The sequence below is a fragment of the Lineus longissimus genome, chromosome 1, assembly GCF_910592395.1.
Source record: "Lineus longissimus chromosome 1, tnLinLong1.2, whole genome shotgun sequence".
NCBI lineage: Eukaryota > Metazoa > Nemertea > Pilidiophora > Heteronemertea > Lineidae > Lineus > Lineus longissimus.
The window spans coordinates 22,750,525-22,769,414 of NC_088308.1; the positions used below are offsets into that span (position 1 = coordinate 22,750,525).

An 18,890-nucleotide genomic window follows, 5' to 3' on the forward strand; every position below is an offset into this window, starting at 1 on the left:
ATACCAACCCCCAACGAAGCATGCTATTTTTAGAAATAAGCATTTTAGTTCTAACTCTTGTTTGTAGAAGTCGCTAGCGTAGTTTCTAAATTTAGCACACTATTTTAAAGAGACAATATACACCTTTCCAGAAATGGGGCGCTGAGTGTCCGAAATAGTGATGTTGTCATAAGGGGAAACTAGGCCTTATGGTGGAGGGACAAAGGAGATAGTCATAGTTGACCAACACACTTGAATGCCTTTGATGACGGACAAGGAGGAAAAAGTTAGTTCCAAGGCAATAAGTTACACGAAGTCGCCAATAGGGGTCTCCCACATATCACAATACGTCGAAATGATGCACGCTTGTACGAGGAATACATTTAGTACTGAATCTGACATGACCCAGGGGCCTTACTGTGTATAGGCCTATAGTCACATGAAGATGGCCAAATTAGCCCCTCTGCTCCTGCCTATAGTCCCCCTTAAAGACGACTTTTGATAATTACCCCCCCACTCTTAAAACACTGATTTTTCTTGTTAGGACAGAAATCAGGAAGGTTTTTAAAACATAGTCTCCAGTGATGACCGTCTGTCACCCCGGATCTTATGTCGCAACCATGTCGTCACACCCTTAGTCCTCCTGTGCAGCCTCCCTGCTGGAGCATGGACCACAACCAAGATTCTTAGTTGGCAAAGACCGCCTTGGATCTCGTTTTTTCCCGCCATTACCGAGTTTCCGCAAATCTCGCGAATATGAATTACGAATTACGCCTGGCCTTGGCACCACTGTTTGTTAAATTATGAACTGTGATATGGCTTTTCCATACTCATACTGATGCTGCTCGCCCTGTTTTCAACTCAACTCTTAGTAAATCGATGAAAACTACAGTTATGAATATACCAATTAATAGTTCGTCAACACATTTGTGACATTGTGTCAAAATCTCAAATGTCCTCGACATTTTTGTTGGGGCACCTGACTGCCCGATCGTAACTTCATTAGAGGCAAGCATTATATTCGATGACTATAGGCGTACATCTGTTGGCCCGTAAGAGAAGACAAACCAACATCATTGTTTAACTTCCAAACGGAACGCTGACCGATGTACACCGACTGAGAGAAATCCAGTGTCCGTTCTGAGTCAGAGTGTTCCCCTTTTTGTCTGGGAATGCTGCATGCTGAAAGACAGACTGACAAGTTTTGCTCTGCTTTCCTCTATTAAAATGTGATGATCTCTCCAGCTGAAAAAAGCGTTACATCGGGGTCAAAAGAATAAAATGCTAATATCGTAATTTCAAATTGCCTTAATCGGCCAATATTCAGTATGCTATAAAATGGTAGTTCGACGTTAAATCTACTAAAAAACCAAAAGTAAAAGACGAACTCAATATTTTAGTTAGCCTATTTTGGTTTGCCGAAGTTTCTTTATGAGAAACTATCAAATCATTCTGACTGCCTGTCCACTTCAACGAAATGTACAGATGCACAAGGATAGCGAACCTAAGCAAGTCCTAATGGTATTAACAAGAAGACGTATATCACAGCTCAACTAGGCGAAAACAAAGGATTCGGAGGTGCACATCTGTGTATCTCTCAGTCATATTGACCATGCCGTCAGAGAAAGACTCTCTGATTAAGAAAGAACCAAATTCCGAGCGGTTCTTTCGCATCCTTCAGCCATGTTTGGCAGAGTTCGTTGGGACGGCGTTGTTCGTCTTCGTGGCTACCATGTGTATGCAGGATCCACGGACACTGACTGTGGCAGCTTCTCATGGATTTGCGATCACCTCTCTTGTCATGTGTTTCAGCCATATCAGGTAAGTCGCTTTGTAGACTTCTTGGATCTAAATGCATTCCATTGTAGTTTTTAAATCTATCGGATATGGTGTCACCGGAACATGTGCTGGTGAACATACCTTTATCCATCACCGAACTATAGGAAAGAACACCTTTTCCACGGGGACACCGATTCACCTACATCGGTATAAGAAGTGGTGTGAGAGAATTCGACTGCCAAAACAATTTCCTGTTCCGGATTTTCCTCGCTCCATCTCATCACAAATCAAACCAGAATTTTTGCTGCGAGGCGGGCATTTGTGGGTAAGAATTCCACATAGATTTTGGCCGTGAATTAGGAAAATAATTTTTTTACAATTCATGATATAACAACCTTATTACTTTTAGTGGCGGCCATTTTAATCCTGCTGTCTCCTTTGGTGTCTTACTTGGAGGGGGACTACATCCACCCATTTTCCCTTTCTACGTCGCTTCCCAGCTGATCGGAGGAATGCTGGGTGCTGCTTGTACCCGGGTAAGTCAAACTGGGTCTCCATAGGGAGCATAAAACCAGTCTAGAATACCGCGAATATCAACGCCTGAATTTCAAGAAGAGGGAAACATATATGGAGAAGGAGGATGCTTGCATCAATCGAGGATTAAATGACGTCATGTGATGGCTTTCCGTTTTCGTAGTGGCAGTATGCGTTGGAACCTCCTGATGGCACTATCAACATGATCAAGGAAACTTCCTTGCCCCCCCCCCAAAAAAAAAACTTTGGCGAGCCTAACCAGCACTTTTATTTCAAGTTGAAGAGTTTCTTTTTTCTAGGGAATCCTGGGCAGCATCATGATCAAAGGCGTCGGCGGCAAGATGATCAGTCAATACGAGAGCATAGACGGAGGTTCCGTTGTGTTCGATGAGAGTGTGGGGGTAGGCAGGGCCATTCTGACAGACATGCTCGGATGCATGTTCCTTGTCCTCGCATTCTTGATGACATCAGTAGACAGTGTCGGCAAGAGTTCCAGACTCGCTCCCTTTGCTGTCGGATTCGCGTACATCGTTGGGATATTACAAAGGCAAGTGACGAAGAGAGGCCAGGGTTTTCCTTGATCGCAAACCGCATAGTACACGTAGAGGCAAAAGAAGGACTATACATTACCTTGACTATGTTACTTCTAAAAAAAACACCAACAGAACATGCATGAATGCCGGACGTCAAACTGGAGTAACTCAAGCAGTACTGCATCAAAATGATTCGGTCGCATTGATGAAATCCGGCCATTTCTGTGATTTAAAAATGGTGCCTATTTTGCTTGCTGATGTCATTGCTGACGACGACAAATTCCTTGCGCTCATCATGATACGCTGAAGCTGAGATACAGTGCTTGGTTCTCATAGGCAGATTTCAATATTGGCGCGTCAGAACTATACGAGTAGCGACATGTAGATGAACTGTGACTATCCGTTTTAGCTGATATTTTCTTGAATTTGAAATTTCAGCATGCAGATAACTGGTCCATCATTGAACCCCGCCCGAAGCTTCGGCTCTGCCTTGTGTGTCTGGGTCTACAAACCGTCGATCTGGAAGAATCACTACATCTTCTGGGTAGGACCATTCGCTGGAGCAATCATAGCAGCGTTCTTTTTCAGGTATGTATCATCGTTCTTTTGATTGATAGCCTGTGTCATCTCTGGCCCAAGGCCGTTTGTTGTTTGGAAGGGTGGCTGTAAGTCACAAACAGGCTTTTGAGAAAAATATATATCGTTGAATTGATCCTTTTTATCTTACCAATCAGGAGCTTCCCAAAATCTTCCGTTCTGTCATTCCTCAAATCTGTTTTGAGGCAGCTGGGGTGAACGGGCGGATGTACGGGGTTTGTTTGTGACATAGCAGGATACCATTCTGAGCTGTGAACAGCGCATTCTAAGAAAAATAAATAAATATTTCTACTAATCCCTTGTTGTTGACAATGTGAATCTAAATGCAAGATTTACATCTTGTATCATTTTTTATTTCAGATTCGTGTTTGCTAGCATAGACCATCGCATTCCGAGACGAAAAAAGTGAGACGGATTCATCAAGTTGGCCTCACAATGAGATACCATCTGCCCCGTATGTGGCAAAGAACTGTATAGACTCGTAATCGAAGTCAAAAATATTACTTTTCGGACTTTAAATCTAGGATTATACATTTACTTGAAATTCGTCATTACGAGGATGTGATCGGTAGTCGGTAACTTCTTGGTTCATGGGCCTTTCAAATGGTAATACACGTGATATGGAGAAAACGCTCTTCAATATGGAGTAGATATCAAGATACATGTATAAGGTAGCTTTTTCAATTATTGTCGCACTTAGCATATGCACAACATATATCATTGTATCAACAACCCATGGAAATAGAGAAAGAAATTTCTGAAGTTACAAGTGATTTGACGAAGATGCTGAAATTCTGAATTCAAGAAAGAAACTTGAGCTGTTCAGCCATTGGCCATTTACCTATTGTTTCTGTCAAACTGCAATTTTGCAATCGTTGATAAATGTACAATACACTATCACAAAATGTACACGTGCATATCGTTGGTTCTGTTAGGTGATTATTGCAAACCTCATAGTAATTAATGTATTCCACCTTTGGTTTTTAAAACAGATCGGGAAATTAAATGTTTGATCAGATGCGCTAAAAAAGTGTCGAACTCTATCACTGAGTATAATAGACCTAATGGCTCATCAAGAATGCAATAGATGTTTTGAAACAAGCAATATGTCATTAATAGATAATTGTCTTGGAAATTCCGACAGAAGATCGAAAGTGTTAAAACAACTCCTGCTTCTTCACATTCTCAATAGTGGTTCTTAACACACATTTGGACACTTAAAGCTGCTAACTGGTAGTTGCAACACATGTAGATGTGCGAGTATTTACATCAACAGTAGAATGAAACGAATTTTCACGCATGGCAGTCCAAGCGAGATATTCGGTTGATAACGCTTTGCATACCAACATGACGAGAGATAACGACATCTTAACACAAGTTGCTTTGCCTCTGATGTTGTATCATTCTTGTAACGTAACATCACATGTATAGGACATGTCATGTACGAAATCTATACCTTGCGCTACCAGAGCCGGGCCTGGACTTACATCACTGAGCCCTGGGCACGTCTCTGTGACACGCCCATGGGCACACAAGAATTTGTCTTCAGTGGTACGATATATCCTGTACATTCAAGGGTGGGAGACTGATGGCGGTATGGGAAGAATATTACGGCCCCTAATTCCGTTTTCCCAGGAAGGGGGTAATACGTTATTGCCTCCTGCAGCCATGTTGATTGTCAGATGAATCTACATTCTACTACCAAGGAGCCTATGTTCGAGGCATCAAATGATAGGATCATAAAATACACATAAAATCCGAATAAATTAAACTGTATATCAACACTCATTGTGGCACCTCGTCAGACACAATGTGCAAGCACCCGTGACAAATTTATTCAACATTAAATAGGCCACCCTTTATATCACGAAGAGTACTTGAGCATCTGTTTTCACGATATACCGGACAGAATATAATAATTAAGCATGATAAAGTAGTTGGACTACGTAACGTTCACTGACAGCGTATTCCCAGGCCTGGCACATCTGTTGTGTTTGCTAACGATTTGTCACAGTCTTTTCAAATTCTGCAAACGCAAGCACATATTTTCACTTAAATTTCCTATTTTATGTAGTCTCAATTTTGCCGGTGCAATTTTGTCTAAATCACCATCATGAGTTCGGGTGGTGTCTACAGTTATGCGATGCCGCACGACGTGGTCGATTTTAAAGGTCAGAATTACGAGCAACTCAAGGCGAATCTTCTGGGGGAGCGCCGCGTGTTTGAGGACCCGACGTTCCCAGCAAGCGATGCATCCATTCGTTTGAAGAAGCCGCTCGGAGGAGGGAGGATCGTGTGGAAGCGACCGTGGGTAGGTTCTTAGCCGTTTGAAAACACAAAGCCTATTGCTTGCCGTCAATTCAAACTTTGAAATTTGAAAGTGAGATTTTTCAGTTACACATTTTCATGTAATATGAATTTCAACATACATGTATACGTGTAGCTGTTGTGTACATCGATATATGAATGTAATCTAAAAAAATATATATACTTTTATTTATAGTCATATTGATGTGTATGGGTTGTTCAGCGGCAACGTTTCTTTCTCGTATTTACTTGTGGCACAGAAATAAAGTTAAACGACGAACAGCTATCTCAGACAAGGCGGTAACCAAATCGGCAGGTGTCATGGAACATACGGGGATACTTGAATGACGCTGGTTATGAATGAAACACGAATGAAACACTGCAATATGGGGAGCGTTGAACGCGATAATCGGTGACTGATCTCGAAAAAGATGACATTCACCTTATCTTGAAACTAGGTCACTGTCAGTTGAAAATTGAGAAAAGACTACATCAAATTGTTCAGTCAAAACTCCTATATACTACAAATGCCCAGCTGAAAAGGTAAACATAGCGTGCCTATGAGAAAAAACATGCAAATAACCTTTATTCATAAGGTATTCATTTGCATCAAAGGTGCGTAGAACTTAAAACTTTACGACTAGCCACTTTAGTAGATCAGTGGCTTAGCTCGAGCAGGGCGAGGAGATATGCGCCCGGAGTCCGACGCATTGGGACTCAGTCGGGTCTCGTCCATCAGCTGGTGCCGGGGCGCCTGACCGGGCTTGTGGTAACCAAGAGGTCGTGGGTTCAACTGTGCATCCTAGTTACATGAAGACTACCGTACCAATTTGACCCCTATCTCACATGTCCCTAGTCCGACTTTAGCATAAAATGCAATCGATTCAATCTTTCTATAGGAAATTTGTCGCGATCCATGTTTCATCAGAGATGGTGTCAATGCAGCTGATATCGACCAGGGCGCGCTTGGTGAGTCTACCGCGGGGCAGAAGCTGACGAAAGATTGATCTATACTGCTGGTATACTGCTAAGCAAATGAATAAAGCTAATTGTTTGGTTATTTTTTTTCTCATAAAACTGTATTTTAGTAGCTGTTGAAATGCAAGATGATTTGCGAGTGTCCCTTAAACGAATTAAAACAGGATATGACAACACCACAGACCTTCGTACTTCATTGTGAATCAACTTGAGACAAAACTTAAGAAATTCTCATACTTAAGTCAGCTAAACAAACTTTAAGATTCGTCAAGAAGCCGGGCCCAGGACTTGACGACACAACAGACCTTCGTACTTCGTCGTTCATACGGATTACAACACGTACCGCTTGTCCTATTGATGTCTTTCTCCTCGAACGATGGCGGAATATTTTTATTGAAATCTAAAATTTCTGTTCGATTATAAATACATTTTGTACACTTTGTGTTCTGTCAACAGAGTTGGTTGCTAATATCATTGTCTCCATCTAGGTGACTGCTGGTTTATTTCTGCCACCGCATGTCTCGCCACCGATGACCAACGTCTCTTCTACAACGTGGTCCAGCCGAAGGGACAGTCCTTTGCCCCACACGAGTATGCAGGTAATGTCATTGTCTGAATCGTGAAATTATTGTGCTCTAAGAAACCCCTCTAGAATATGCATTTAGCCTGCGTAATACTTAGCTCTATCGATACATCTCTTCTTTGCTTCGATTCTCTAACCAGCCACCCGTCCACATAAAGTTGAACATTGAGCACTGCACTTGCTCCTAATTGATACCCTCCGAGACATAAAATTGAAAATCAACTGACAATCCGTGGTGTTTTGGAAGTAAGTTATTTGGGCAAGTTGATCTAGATAAGATGGCATTTCGAATGAATTAAAGTTACATTTAACTTTCTCAAAGCAAAGCTGAGCACACTCAGCTTTCAGAGGTTATCCAGTGTAAAATACAATGGGAACAGTTACAGTTGAATGATAAGTTATAGTAAAGTAGGCTAACTCGTTTCGGACAAACTCTTTTTCCTATGCCAACAGGAATCTTCCATTATCGGTTCTGGAGGTTCGGCCAGTGGAAGGATGTTATCATTGACGACCGCCTCCCCACCATGTATGGCAAGCTAGTTTTCGCCCACAACGTCACTGAACCCAACGAATTTTGGGGGGCCCTGATGGAAAAGGCATATGCCAAGTAAGTAGAACATGGTATACCATCAATAGTACCTGAGGTTAAAAAGAAAACTGAGTAATAAGAAGAGAATGCGTATGGAGAAGGAGGATGTTACAAGCCAACAATGTAAGAAGAAGGAACATGTACTGAGGAGACAAGCTGCATTACTTCCGTGGGATCCCGCATCAGGCTTATTATTTTATATCGCATTGTCTGCCAACAATGGCCTTGTTTGCGAGATACGGTACGCACGATTGTGGTGCATCATAGTTTAAGAACCTCGGTACTAAAGAAATGAAGTATGTAGAAATCTCCCCATCTTTGGAGCTGTGATAGTTTGTGATGGCTGATTTCAATACCGAGGCATTATTTAGCATTAACCTAGGATGTTTGATCGTCTTTTCAAAACTACATGTACTACACCATGTACTACATCACCTTATTCAAACAAAAACAGTATATAATGTAATGTTTATCACCACACAGTCTGCTTTCACAGAGGGTTTTGCTATCTCTGGCTGTTAAAGTAATATATTCGGGTGGGTCACAGTATCACGTCATCCGTAGAGGTCAAGTACTATCCTCAGAACTCATTTTGATTACAATATAAATGCTGTTCTTAAGAGTCAATGGAAGTTACGGTAACATCGAAGGAGGCAAGATTCAAGATGCACTTGTTGACTTCACCGGCGGAATCTCGGAAGTCTACAATCTAACCGATAAGCAGAACCTACCGAAGGACCTGTTCAGGATAATCCAAAAGAGTGTCAAGGCAAAGTCTATGCAGGGAGCTTCCATATCTGTAAGTCATTAATATTGAGGGGCCATGCATCTGTTAATCTCTTTGAGTACGCAATCGTCAACGATACAAGATTTTACAAATCAACATTTTCTTTTCCATCATCTAGAGTGAAGTATCATTCGAACTTAGCATTCCTAACTCAATAGATGGTAGTTAAAACTTCGAACAGCTTCTAATCGAGACGCAGTTCGTTCTGAAACGACTGGTGCCCAGATCATGACTCTTCAGGCACGACACAACTTCTAGAATAAAATTCTTTCCTTTAAGATAGTCTCATGTTGAAAATTTGCAGGCGAGCCAAAGAGAACGGGAAGCCAGTTTGACGAACGGACTCTTCAAGGGGCACGCTTACAGTGTTATTGATGTCAGACAGGTAGGGTGCCAAGCACAAGATATCGGTCACTGAGTTCAAGACCACTTTACCGCCATGAAACTTGGTGATTATTGTATAATATATTCATAATCAAAAAGAGAGAAAGTTACACAGGTTGAGAATATAATCAGAGATGCTGAGCTTTGAATATGCTTATACGAACTCTCAGAAAATGTCAGCAGCTGATATTCTAGTTCACTTCGAGATAGAACCGGACTACTATTCTATTCAAGGGCATTGGAAATATGTTTGTATGTCTTTAACTTGGTATTGCAGATCAGGACACTGGATGGTCGGTCTCACAACCTTATGCAGCTGAGAAATCCTTGGGGCCATGGAGAGTGGAATGGGGATTGGTCAGATAAGTACGTCATCATAAAGATTTGATTTATTTCAAGAGGAGGGTTTTCTACGAATTGTATTGTTAATTCGTACTCCTCCTGTCATGACTGTATGACCTAAAGGGATTACTTCTTCATTGAAAGTCACTTGAACCAGTGAAATAAACTGCTCAGAAGGTGAAGGGGCCTGGTGATTTCAAGTCATTGGGGGAGATTGGGGTTTTACATTGACCACTACCTTACGCATTCTCAAAAAGAATTCTCCACTAGATTTGTAACAGTATTTTATTATCATATTTCGTGATGCGTGTTTGTAAATATTCTAGATCTCCTGTATGGAATCAGGTTTCCGACAGTGAGAAACGAGGCATAGATTTCGCGAGGGCAGATGATGGAGTGTTCTGGATGTCATTCGAGGATTGGCTCGCGAACTACACAGAATTTCAAATATGCCATCTCTCCCCAGATTCCTTGACAAGCGACTCGGTAAGGAGTTTGACATGTACCTCTATCCAAGTTGGAATTCACAGGACTGAGCTCCACACAGGTTCTGTTGGGGCGTCTTTCTTCCGCACATTAACTCAAGTATGCGTGTCACTCTGTCTGTATATCAGTTGCCATTTTTCAATCAGTAAAGGTCCGTAGTCAAGGGTTCATGACCAAAAAGCAGCCTGCAAGGTTTCAACCCCGCCTATTTGTGTCAGAAAAAGAGCAAGAGCTGTTGGCATGATCGTTATGTCGATGGCTTTTCTTCCTTCCAGGCCAAGACGAAGTGGCAGTGTGTTCGTCATGATGGTGAATGGGTACATGGGGTCAGCGCTGGTGGAAGCGGCAACCCACCTTACCAAAGTAGGCTATGTGCTCAGATTGGCTGATCTATTTTGCCAAAATATCCCACTACCTTCTTTCAAAATATATAAGCATGCCGAGCATTTTCAAGTATTTTTTACGATGTCCGAGAGGCATATTTCGCTCGCCGTGTACATTTTTACTAATACGCAGTTCAATAGCTTCTTGACCAGTAAGGTTGTTACATCGACATCTTTCCTTAAATTAACGTCTTCCCTTTTTCTCTAAAGCGCTCTACTGGAGTAACCCTCAGTACAGCGTTCATTTACAAGATGCGAACAAGGATGACGACAGTGATGACTGTACCATGATCATTTCCCTGATGGAGAGAGACAACCGGGCAAACAGTGTCGCCACCGCCATGGATATCTATAAGGTAGGAGCTGTTGATTAGCCAACTTCAGAATTATTCCTTATACTCCGAGTAAGATGAAGTTTTGTCAGGCGTATGGATTTAAAAGTCCATTTACATGGCCATGAATTTGCTGAGAGAGATATTAGTACAGTATTTCGTATTAATTTGTGGATAGCATTTGCCTACCACAACGGTACACCGCAGTAGCGATGTTAAAAGGCTTTTGGGCCAAAACAAATCTTATTTGATGTTAGCCGAATGAAGCAGCATGGAATAACAACGCAGATCCTTGTGCTTAACGTTAACGTAAACAACCTTTTCAGCTCAAGCAAGGTATGCCTGTTCTCCTGACTGGCGAAAACTATGAGAAGAAGGCATTGCGTTACTTGAAGAATACTGGGTCGTATTCCTTCTACCGAGAAGTTACCATGCGTTTCGTCACGGATCCTGGCGTCTACGTCATTGTGCCGAGCACCTTTAAGCCCGGCGAAGAGAAAAAGTTCATGTTTAGGATATTCACTGAAAAACCTATTTCTTCTGCGTAAGTGTTGGATAACATGATCATGTCGACCCCCTATCCAGATTTATATTGCTGTGCTCAGAAGTGTGTCTGGGATAGCCTGCAACACGAATATGCGACGACTGACATAACATTTTACATTCTGCGATATATTTCATAATCAGTATCAGATCAATCAGAGTGGGGAAAAATACATGTACTTCACAGCCAAGAATTTTCTGGCAGCCGAGCATACCTTTTAATCCATCGTAGCAAAGCAAACGCTCTTAGAAATGAAGGGTTTTTTCCCAACACAAATATGCGCCCCGTACGCCTCAGGGGATGAAAAAACCTACTAGGTATTTCAGTATCTCGAAAACCTTATTGGTTTCTCAATACGTTGAAAGGGTGGTGCACATTTGTACTGGACCAAGGCTTTAAGGTTTTTCAAAAGCTCGAATACCGTTATATTCATTAAGAGTGTATAGCCAATAAGCCAGCCTCGTAAATCTCCGATAGCACCCTTGCTTCTATCATGCCAATACAACAGAATATCTTATTTCTTGCAGAGAAGTCGATACCCCAACTGGCCCGATCTCGGTAAGTTTTTCGTGTAGGTAAAGGGAAACAGTTTCTTCAATGAGATCATGACACAGACAGACCTTTTCATACTGAAATAGCAACTACACTATAGAATGTTCATAACCCTTCTGAATTTATTTAAAAAAATTTCATCTCGACGTTAATTTTCGTATTCTTCGGTTACCTTCACAGTCGACAAACCCGCAGCAGGATGTCTTGAAGAAGGCGTTTGACACCTATGCGGGACAAGATGGTGCCATTGATGCCAAGGAGCTCAGACACGTACTGAAGGCAGTATTCCATGGAAGTAAGTCGGTATCATATTTTTATAGTATGTTTTGTGTCCAATATTGATTCCGTATCGATCTTCAGGCCTTGTAGCAGCTCAAGAATATGAGCTTTGATTGAAATTCAAGCGATTCAAATTTTGTTCAACCGATGATTGAGATCACCGTATTTGTTGTTCGTTACTGGATCTTGCCATGACCTGATGAAATAACTCATTTAGGCTGACCCTTGTTAAAGTAACTAGTACTTCATTTTCATCTTTACCTATATATAGGTGCTGACGTTGCGGAAGAAGATTTCTTCGACATCGAAACCTGCAGAGCTCTCATTGCGATGATGGACGTATCCTTCTTGCAAATTATGTGTATCGACAGTCTGTGGTGACCCAATTAGCGATGGTCATGACGTCATAATTAATGAAGCTGTCTTAAATTAATGTACTTGTACATGTAGCTGAAACTAGTGTACATGAACATATACATGTTATTTTGTTGGCGATGAACACAGAAAGACGCCGACACATCACAAAATGAAATAATATCTAAAGTAGTTCCCTCCTTAACAGAATTAAAGGACAACAAGTCGGGTCTGATGGACTACGATGAGTTCCGTAAGATGTTAGCCGAGATGAAGACCTGGAAGGTATGTAGTCGCCGGGAGAGTTCGGGTAGACAGCTTGCTCTGGGTGGGAAGCTATATATACGATGACGCATGCAGCTGATATTTATATTCAACGACGAATATCATCCTCTCTTGTAATGATTTATACGAAATAGCAATCGGTATCTGTTCTGTTGATGGGGTTAAAATAATCTTCGGTATACATTCATTTCAGGAAAAGTTTGATAAATATGACAAGGACCAGTCAAACAGCATTGATGCTAATGAGCTGAGAAGCGTCTTCAACAGCATTGGTAAGTCAACCAGAACTGGGTGTCTGGTCATAAAGTAAAGTGCCATCAACATAACCAAGAATATGAACTCGTTTTTATTCATTCTACTTATGGAAAAACCTACGTTAATGCAGTTTGTGATGACGTCAGCGCCGAATTAAGGTTAAAGGAATAACTCTCTTAATTGTTTCATGCGGGACATTTCAACCTGATCTTTCTAGGTTTCAACATCAGTCGTAAGGTCCTGCTTCCCATTGTCCGGCGTTATGGTGGCAAGCAGCATGCCCTCAGCTTCCAAGACTTTGTGGTAGCCATGACCAAGGTCATGAGCATGTACAGTAAGTAGTTCTATAGTCTGAGCCTTGATAGCTTCATGCATTCTTTGGCAACAGTCAAAATTTGGGTTTACAGTCAAAATTTAATAAGCAAGTCGCTGGTATTCACCGTAATTAGATCACGAATTTAATTCCTATCTGATATCGATCATCTTTACTTCAGAGGCTTTCAGCAAATACACAAAGAAAGGAGAGCCCAACATTGCCCGAGTCACGCTCGAAGAAGTGAGTTTAATTTATAAATTAAAAAAAACAAAATAGCTTAGCGTCCGTTTACTTACGGTTTTCTACATGTAAAGGTCCGTGCTTAAAGCTCTGCTCTTCCAATGGCAATAGCCGTCATAATTTCGTGTACCGTATTCTGTCGCCAGTTCATACCCAGACGGCGCCAGTAACGACATTATTAATAACTTTGAACAACTCTGGGCGCTGTACGAAGAAAAGCCTGCTCTACCACCTGAGGATGCTTTCACATCCGCACATCTTAATTTTTGTGGGTTTTCTCTTGTCTTTTTTCTTTAACTTGGCGATTATATTTCGTTTCAGTGGCTGGTGGAATCCATATATTCGTAGGATGCGAGATATCACAAATTATCGTTGGCTATATGCATTTTCAGTCAAATGGTTAAGGCAGATATATACTCAAAATTCACGGTTACGAGATAAATAACATTTTGTTATGCGCAATGTAGGAAGAAGCTGCGGGGCTTTTTAACATTACTTACATAATCGGTAAATAAGTAGTGCAAATCCCGACATAGGGCCTATAAGATACACGAGAAATGGGAAACATGTCATTACTGGTGTGCACGGTGACTTAAGAGAAGATATGATACTAGTATAGAAAATAATAAGGCCTTCTTGTACACAATGCATACAAATCGAACGATTTTGTTTGAATTCATCAGTCAGACACAGTGCTGAAATTTGAAGGAACAGTAGTTATGAAATTACCATGCATTGATCAAAGTGGATCGTGTTACCGATATGGCATGTCTATGCTATCTCAATCACCAAGTCAAAGAAAACGCAGTTCCATTACTGGATATGAAGGTCAACTGAAGCCTCGGGCCTTCTAAAGCCTTCTATAACCAGTGCAGGCATTCTATACCTCCTTCAATACGTCGTGCAGAGAGCTGGTCGTGGACGTTCTAGTGCCCTGGTTGGATGCTTTAAGAGATTCCTAATCAATGTTCTTCTCGATACTGTAATATTAAAAGCTAAAAAATAAAAGTATTTTAGTCGAAATGTTATTGGATGCTAAATAGTGTTTATCTCAAGTTTGTTTCGGGATGAACTGAAACTTGGATTAAGGACACTTAAATGTATATTGATAGACCTTCGTACTTTGTAATTCGTGATACCCTCAAGGACAGTTCCAACGACAAACAAACACCCCATCCTCAAAGCAGGGATTAGTATCGAGAATACCTTCAAGGACAGTTCCAACGACAAACGATAAACTTTCAGCCTGATATGTTCACCGACGTGGATTCGGGGATCCAATTGGCTCACTAATAAGCCCTGCAACGTGACGTGAGGTCTTTCTGCCCTGCAATGAACTCACTTTGCCCCCTCGGAGTTTTCTTAGAAAAGGGTTTTATGCAGATATGAGGCAAGGTTTCATCAAGTTACATAGATCTCTAGAGTGAGATATTGGGAAAATGTTATGGCAGCTGGTGGAAAATGGCTTAAATTCTATTGGCCGGGTCTATTTGGCAAGCCGCTCGCCGAACAGGCATCTTTTTTTGTCCTGTTTGGAGAGCCGCTTGCCAAACAGCACTAAAAAGCCACCCTGTTCGGCCAGCCGGGCTTGCCAAACAGGTAAAAAATCTACCCTGTTTGGCGAGCTGGAGACTTTACAACACATTAGCCAGAGAGTTCGGCTCTCTATTCAGGACAAAAAAAAGTCGCTGTTTGGTAAGCCGGGCTTGCCAAATAGTCACTTCCAATTCTATTAGTTGTGTGTAGCCATAACGAATTCTATACAGTGTAAATACACGCATACATAAAATATGTTAAACAACCTTGACCACATTTCTAGAACAGATCATTCTAGTGGTTTATGCATACGTGTATAATATCATGCATGTATAGATACATGTTAAGACGAGTTTTCAGGGGCCTAAACTGTGCCTGTTAAATTGCAAGTCATTTCTAGCAACTGACCACGAGACCAATGTACAGCTATAGCTCAGACCGGGAGCTGTACGAGACACCACCACCAGCAGACCAATTTTGAACTTCTTTGCTGTTGCTGGAGTCTGTTGGAGTCGCTTGATAACAAGGGGCACTACAAAAACACGATGCCGAGGTGAGTAACACCATTGGTTGAAAGTTCATGTTGTTGTCCATGTATAATGCACACTATCAAACATTTTACGACATCATATGGTAACACAAATGTTGTAAAAATATTGCCAGCGCACAACATCGTAAGGAAATCAGTGGTTAATGTAGCTTCTCCGGCTCAGCGAACATTAACCCCCGATTTCATCAAAATGAGTTTACAAAGGCCATTTTGCTAAGTCCACACTATCCAACATTTAACAAAATCGAGTCGTACAATATAGTACTATGAATATTTTTAAACATGTTTCCATGTGTACATGTGCACATGCCTTAACGGTTTGCACACAATGCAACATTTTTTGCATCATAATGTTGTTACTCAGTGCCTATAGTATTCCTTTAATGTTGGCATATCCTAAATTTCACCTTTTTCTTCAAGATTTTCTTGGAGGCAAAAGCGCTTGGATGAACAGGTTGCCATCGTGACCGGCGCGAATACAGGCATCGGAAAGGCTAGTGCGTTAGATCTTGCTGAAAGAGGTAAAGTCATAAATCAATAAGCAATGCCAAATATTTTCATCTCATCGAACCTTTATTGTAACTCGATTCCTGTGCTGCAACATAGCTATTGCCATAGGATAAAGATGTTTCATTCCGCCGTTCATTCCTTATTCCCCGGGGCGTAATCAATTATAGTTATAGCTGTCGCATTGGGCGCGCATATAACGACACTGATAATCGATTTGAAAAATAATCCGTGAAATTTGAAAAAGTCCCGTATAAGGTACAAATGAATTTGAAAACATTTGCTAAATTATCCTTGAAATATTTTGAAAAAGTCCTGTAAAAAGGTATAAAAAAATTTAAAATAATTGTTTTTCGTCATTTTTCTCCAATACAGGTGCCAAGGTAATTATGGCATGCAGGAACCTGGACAGAGGGAACGAGGCCGCCGATGATATACGACAGACCGGGGTGGAAGCAAGCAATGTGGTCGTTATGAAGCTTGACTTAGTCGACTATCAGTCTATTAGGGATTTCGTGAACGAATTTAATTCGAGTAAGCCAAACGCTTCTCCTAGTCCACTGGAACTTTCATGCCAATAAGTTAAAACATACCACCTGAAAATGGACCACCAATCTTGCTTCGCGAACCAATGCCGCACCATCGAAAATCCATCAAGCGCGTACACCAGCGCTGCAGCTAGTTATAAAATCCGGCAACAGATGGCGCGCAAACAATAATTCGAAAGCGCCGCCTGTCGCCGAACCATCTAACTAGCTAATTGCCGATCCATTAGCGCGTAGCTTGATGGGACAAATTCGCCCGGCAATTTGTACCGGCAATGGATTGCCGAACAAATTTGTCGCGGCAATGTGGTGGTGTACGTGCAATTGGTCCACCAATATTTCGTGGTGACGCGCAACTATGGTTTAACTCGAGGAAAGAAATCACTGTAGACAATCCGTTCTGAACGTGTACTGCCACACCAAGAATTAGGCAGAATACTCCCTTAAATTATTGGGGTTGTCCTTTTTCGACACCTTCATTTTTGTATGAATGAACTTTATTCTTCAGATTAAATTTTTTTCTAATATTCTTAAAATGACGTCTCTTGATTTGTTCTTAGGGTACAGTAGTTTGGAAATCCTTATCAATAATAATATGATATCCCAAAGCGCTTTGAGCGAGAACTATAGTGTCACGGAATTGTGCTATATAAAAGACTCATTATATTATATATATATATATCAACAATGCAGGGGCCTTGTTCAAGAAGCGTACGTTAACGCCAGAAGGAAATGAGATGACGTTCCAAGTTAACCATTTAGGTGAGTAACCTACGCATCAAAATGATATATCTACCCGTGATTTGAATGAATACAATTATGGTTAATGTACCAGTGTATGTATTGTCTTCGTGACATAGCCACTCCATATTGGGTCGTAGGATGTAATTTTAAGGTACAACACTTATAAGGATCGCCAGTGTTTTGCCAGTGTGTTTAGCTTGTACGCCTCATTAACGTAGATCTCTTCTCAGACCGTGTCTCAAACGAGCAGCTATATCTCCCGGAAGTAGAGTCCGCTGGTCACATTCTTTTTTTACGAAAGGGTATTTCAATGCGAATCGGCATTGTAACTGCTCTGTAACCTGTATACATTTTTCAATGGGCTATACCGACCCTGTCGGCATTATTATGTACACTTGTCCACCCTATACAACAAACAATTGGGCCATTGGAATATACTTCCTGTTTGTATAGCAGGCTCTGCTTATGGCGCGCTTGTACACAGTGGTCCATAGGCTTTTAAATTTACAAACGTATGTTCCTTTTCCATGGAGCGGGCGGCTTAGAAATATGACAGTGTATTCACGACTACATTGCCTGACCATGTTTATACGCTTCTTTGCTCCCCTTTCCAGGCAGTGGCGTCACTACATACGCCCTTCATCCTGGGGTCTTTAAAACGGAGCTGGTAAGGGACGTCAAAGACTCGTGTTTCTTCCGATTTTTGTCTTGTTTGACTTCGGCGTTTACTAAGTCTGCTGCCAATGGTGCTGCTACTACAATATACTGTGCAACAGCTGACGATATTCCTAGCGGGGAATACTACAGGTATGTTGTCACTTTTAGTACAAGAGATTACCGACCAAGAAATGTCCCGTTGAAAAATTGAGCTTTTAAGAATACATGTAACTTTGTCGAAAACCTACAGCTATCAGAAAATGTCAAACTTTTATCGAACATCAAGGACATTGCAATCAACTGCTCTGTAACCTGTATACATTTTTCAATTTTAGCGATTGCAAAAGAAAGAACCTCAAAAGCATAGCAAGGAATCCATCAGCGGCAGCAGAACTGTGGAAAGTGAGTGAGAAACTAGTTGGCTTGTTACCATCAGCAGAAGGCGAGGATCAAAATGATCGTAAAACGTTGACTTTTCAGAAAGCTGACTGTGATATTAAATGTACACTTGCGCTGATTGGTCAAAATGTCATGATCGAAAAAGTTCCGGAACTACTACAGGACTAAATAGGCCTACATCATGCATGTAGTGCAGTTTAGAAATGGCGTGTTGTGAATACATGTTAACGATATACTAATTAGTAGCAACGATCGAAATAATGAGAGCAGAGAGAGATCTTTTGACGATGATAATCTATACTATAATGCGCGTTGTGGCCGCTATTTAGGAGGCGATTTTTGTTTCAAAATTGGGCCTTGGAAATGCGTCGAATTCTTGCAACCTTTGGCTTCGTAGGTCTTGATCATATGTAAGAGTGTCACTGAGGGTGTCATACGTCGAATATCTTCGTGGTTTTAGAATAAATAACAACTTTTCAGAGAGCACGTCGACTGGAGAGCTCCGCACATTCTCAAAAGCATACACAAACTTCA

General features: G+C 41.3%; 3 protein-coding genes across 3 annotated transcripts; all 3 read left to right on the top strand.

The window, feature by feature from the left end:
* Positions 1 to 1,486: 1,486 nt before the first annotated feature.
* LOC135497895 (aquaporin-8-like) lies at positions 1,487 to 4,331 on the top strand. The gene is made up of 5 exons (XM_064787933.1): positions 1,487 to 1,800; positions 2,168 to 2,294; positions 2,592 to 2,839; positions 3,264 to 3,413; positions 3,783 to 4,331. Exons 1-5 carry the CDS (start codon positions 1,592 to 1,594, stop codon positions 3,829 to 3,831), a joined length of 783 nt encoding a protein of 260 aa, XP_064644003.1. The 5' UTR covers positions 1,487 to 1,591; the 3' UTR covers positions 3,832 to 4,331.
* Positions 4,332 to 5,342: 1,011 nt separating this feature from the next.
* On the top strand, positions 5,343 to 14,028 carry LOC135492575 (calpain-8-like). Its single transcript, XM_064779123.1, has 19 exons — positions 5,343 to 5,733; positions 6,629 to 6,698; positions 7,196 to 7,306; positions 7,744 to 7,897; positions 8,501 to 8,678; positions 8,971 to 9,051; positions 9,328 to 9,416; positions 9,719 to 9,878; positions 10,154 to 10,241; positions 10,472 to 10,617; positions 10,920 to 11,137; positions 11,665 to 11,695; positions 11,870 to 11,984; positions 12,240 to 12,307; positions 12,539 to 12,607; positions 12,801 to 12,879; positions 13,080 to 13,196; positions 13,357 to 13,418; positions 13,740 to 14,028. Exons 1-19 carry the CDS (start codon positions 5,536 to 5,538, stop codon positions 13,764 to 13,766), a joined length of 2,061 nt encoding a protein of 686 aa, XP_064635193.1. The 5' UTR covers positions 5,343 to 5,535; the 3' UTR covers positions 13,767 to 14,028.
* Positions 14,029 to 15,499: 1,471 nt separating this feature from the next.
* Positions 15,500 to 18,646, top strand: LOC135487018 (retinol dehydrogenase 12-like). The gene is made up of 6 exons (XM_064770306.1): positions 15,500 to 15,507; positions 15,925 to 16,025; positions 16,387 to 16,584; positions 17,250 to 17,318; positions 17,888 to 18,107; positions 18,293 to 18,646. The coding sequence occupies exons 1-6, from the start codon at positions 15,500 to 15,502 to the stop codon at positions 18,522 to 18,524; spliced, it is 828 nt and encodes a 275-aa protein (XP_064626376.1). The 3' UTR covers positions 18,525 to 18,646.
* The last annotated feature ends 244 nt before the right edge of the window (positions 18,647 to 18,890 follow it).